Here is a 2,632-nt window from a genome sequence, read left to right on the forward strand (position 1 = left end):
CAGCTTCGAACCAGTTAACCGGCACGGGTCAAATACCAAAGCGTTAGAAACATTATTTCCGTTATTGGCTGGCGGCGCTCATAAACATTTTTATAATTTTCCCTTACCTTTGCCCGTTATGTTAACCGTTGTTACCCTTTTTTAGTTTTTTTTTTCCTTCTCTATATAAACCAGCCCCCCCCCCCCCCCCCCCCCCCCCCCCCTTCTCTCCCTTTCAAGCCCAAGGAAAGGAAAGGAAAGGAAAGGAAAGGAAAATCATCCTACCTTTCGTTCTTGCTCCCCGACCCTAGCCATGGAAACTGAGATAAAGCGCTTGTGGGTTTTTGCTCTCGCTGCAAAATGCAGAGCCTTCTCGTCTGATAATCTCGTCTCGTCTGTGATCCTACTTGTTTTTGCTTGGCTATCACTGACCTTCATCTACTGGGCTTACCCAGGAGGCCCAGCCTGGGGAAAGTACTGGTTCTGGTTGAAGAAAGGACCCAGCGCCAAGCCAATACCAGGGCCGAGAGGCCTCCCTGTGATGGGAAGCATTAATCTTATGGCAAGCCTCGCGCACCGCCAGTTAGCAGCCGCTGCGCAGCAGTGCTTAGCCAATCGTCTCATGGCTTTTAGTCTGGGTGAGACTCGCGTCATCATCACATGTAACCCCGACGTTGCTAAAGAAATCTTGAACAGCTCGGTCTTTGCGGATCGTCCGGTCAAGGAGTCGGCTTACAGTCTCATGTTCAATCGAGCAATTGGTTTTGCTCCTTATGGTGTTTACTGGAGAACACTTAGAAGAATCGCTGCAACCCATCTTTTCTGCCCTAAACAAATTAACGGCTCCGAGGACCAGAGGTTCCGAATCGCGGCTCAGATGGTGTCAATGTTCGGCCATCGTAAAGGAGAATTCAGTGTTCGTGACACGCTGAAACGTGCTTCACTGAACAACATGATGAGTTCTGTATTTGGACGCCAATACGAGCTGAGTTCCTCCTGTGAGAAAACCGACGAACTAAGCAGACTGGTCGAAGAGGGGTACGATCTTTTAGGGAAGCTCAATTGGTCCGACCACCTCCCATGGCTGGCCGGATTAGACTACCAAAATATCCGATCCAGATGCTCCAAGCTTGTTCCCAAGGTGAACCGCTTCGTGAACCGCATCATCGCCGAACATAGAACTAAGACCGGCAAGAATAACCAGGACTTCGTGGACGTTTTGCTCTCCCTTCAAGGTTCCGATAAATTATCAGACCCCGATATGGTCGCCGTTCTTTGGGTAAGTTAACGTGCACTCTCCCAGTTTAGTTAATTATTTCTTTTCCTTGAATAAAGGAAGAGAAAAAAAAATGTAACGATTACTACGTAAAAATGTTTGCTTAAAACGAAGGAATTAAATAATATTTTTTTTCCATTCCTTTCTTGGTACAGGAGATGATCTTCAGAGGAACAGACACGGTAGCGATTTTGATAGAGTGGATACTGGCAAGGATGGTGCTCCATCCTGACATTCAGTCTAAAGTCCAGCAAGAGCTGGACGAAGTCGTCGGAAAATCACGACCGGTGCTGGAACCTGACATTCAAGCGATGGTGTATTTGCCGGCGGTGGTGAAGGAAGTACTCAGGCTACACCCACCTGGCCCACTTCTGTCATGGGCCCGGCTTGCAATCACAGATACGACAGTTGATGGAAAACAGGTGCCCGCTGGAACAACAGCCATGGTGAACATGTGGGCTATAACGCGGGACCCACAGGTTTGGTCGGACCCACTGAAATTCATGCCGGAAAGGTTCGTGTCAAGGAAGGAGGACGAAGTGGAGTTTTCGGTAATGGGATCGGAACTTAGGTTAGCTCCATTCGGGTCGGGCAGGAGAACATGCCCCGGAAAAGCTTTAGGGCTAACGACAGTGACCTTTTGGGTAGCAACCTTGTTGCACGAGTTTGAGTGGATAGGCTCGGTTCAAAATCCGGTTGACCTGTCTGAGATCTTGAGGCTGTCTTGTGAGATGGCAAATCCTCTCACCGTCAGAGTGAATAGTAGGCGTGCCTAGCCTATATGCCCACCAATCCCAAATCCCACAATTCCCGATTTCCCTGTAATGCATGCAAAATGTAAAGAATTGTGCAGTGCAGATGTTCCCCGTCTTACTTTTGAGACCTAAAAAGCCTCTCTAGCGTCTAAGCCTCTCTTACGTCTTCTTCTTTCTTAGCTTGTTGGTTCAGTAGTAATAATTTTTAGCTGCTGTAAAATATGGAGCGAAAGTAGAAGCAGCTATAATCTACAAAACTACAAAATAATCCACCATAGTCTCTATATGGATCTGATAGGTTTGAAATGTTTATAGCTTTGAGGCAATAATGTGTGTGTATGTGATCAACGCTTACTATACTTTTATATGCATGCAGTTTGAAGAAAACAGCTCCCGGATTAAATGCTTGGTGTGTTGGTCCCTGCATGGTGAGGTTGAGAGAGAGAGAGACCTTTGATGCGCCAACAGAACGATGAGTGGTGAGGCCACTTTGCCTTGGTTAGGTTTTACACAGCTATTAAGGCTACCCAAGTTGGAGGTCTACCTACTCATGACATGAATTCATCATAGGCCTAACTGGTACTTGGTTTGATATCAACTGATCACCTTCCAAATTTCAATT

At 47.0% G+C, this 2,632-nt stretch overlaps 1 protein-coding gene across 1 annotated transcript; it reads left to right on the plus strand.

Moving 5' to 3' along the window:
* Positions 1 to 205: 205 nt before the first annotated feature.
* On the plus strand, positions 206 to 2,397 carry LOC148881086 (cytochrome P450 78A9-like). The gene is made up of 2 exons (XM_088963349.1): positions 206 to 1,258; positions 1,411 to 2,397. Exons 1-2 carry the CDS (start codon positions 293 to 295, stop codon positions 2,029 to 2,031), a joined length of 1,587 nt encoding a protein of 528 aa, XP_088819475.1. The 5' UTR covers positions 206 to 292; the 3' UTR covers positions 2,032 to 2,397.
* Positions 2,398 to 2,632: the final 235 nt, after the last annotated feature.

Source organism: Nelumbo lutea, chromosome 1 (assembly GCF_056320005.1).
Source record: "Nelumbo lutea isolate HS-2025 chromosome 1, American lotus-T2T, whole genome shotgun sequence".
Classification (NCBI taxonomy): Eukaryota; Viridiplantae; Streptophyta; class Magnoliopsida; order Proteales; family Nelumbonaceae; genus Nelumbo; species Nelumbo lutea.

Bases quoted from the DNA above. Each gene is read 5' to 3' on its own strand.
- LOC148881086 (XM_088963349.1), top strand. From the start codon at position 293: ATGGAAACTGAGATAAAGCGCTTGTGGGTTTTTGCTCTCGCTGCAAAA. The intron at 1,259-1,410 runs GTAAGTTAACGT...TTCTTGGTACAG, and splicing joins ATATGGTCGCCGTTCTTTGG to GAGATGATCTTCAGAGGAAC.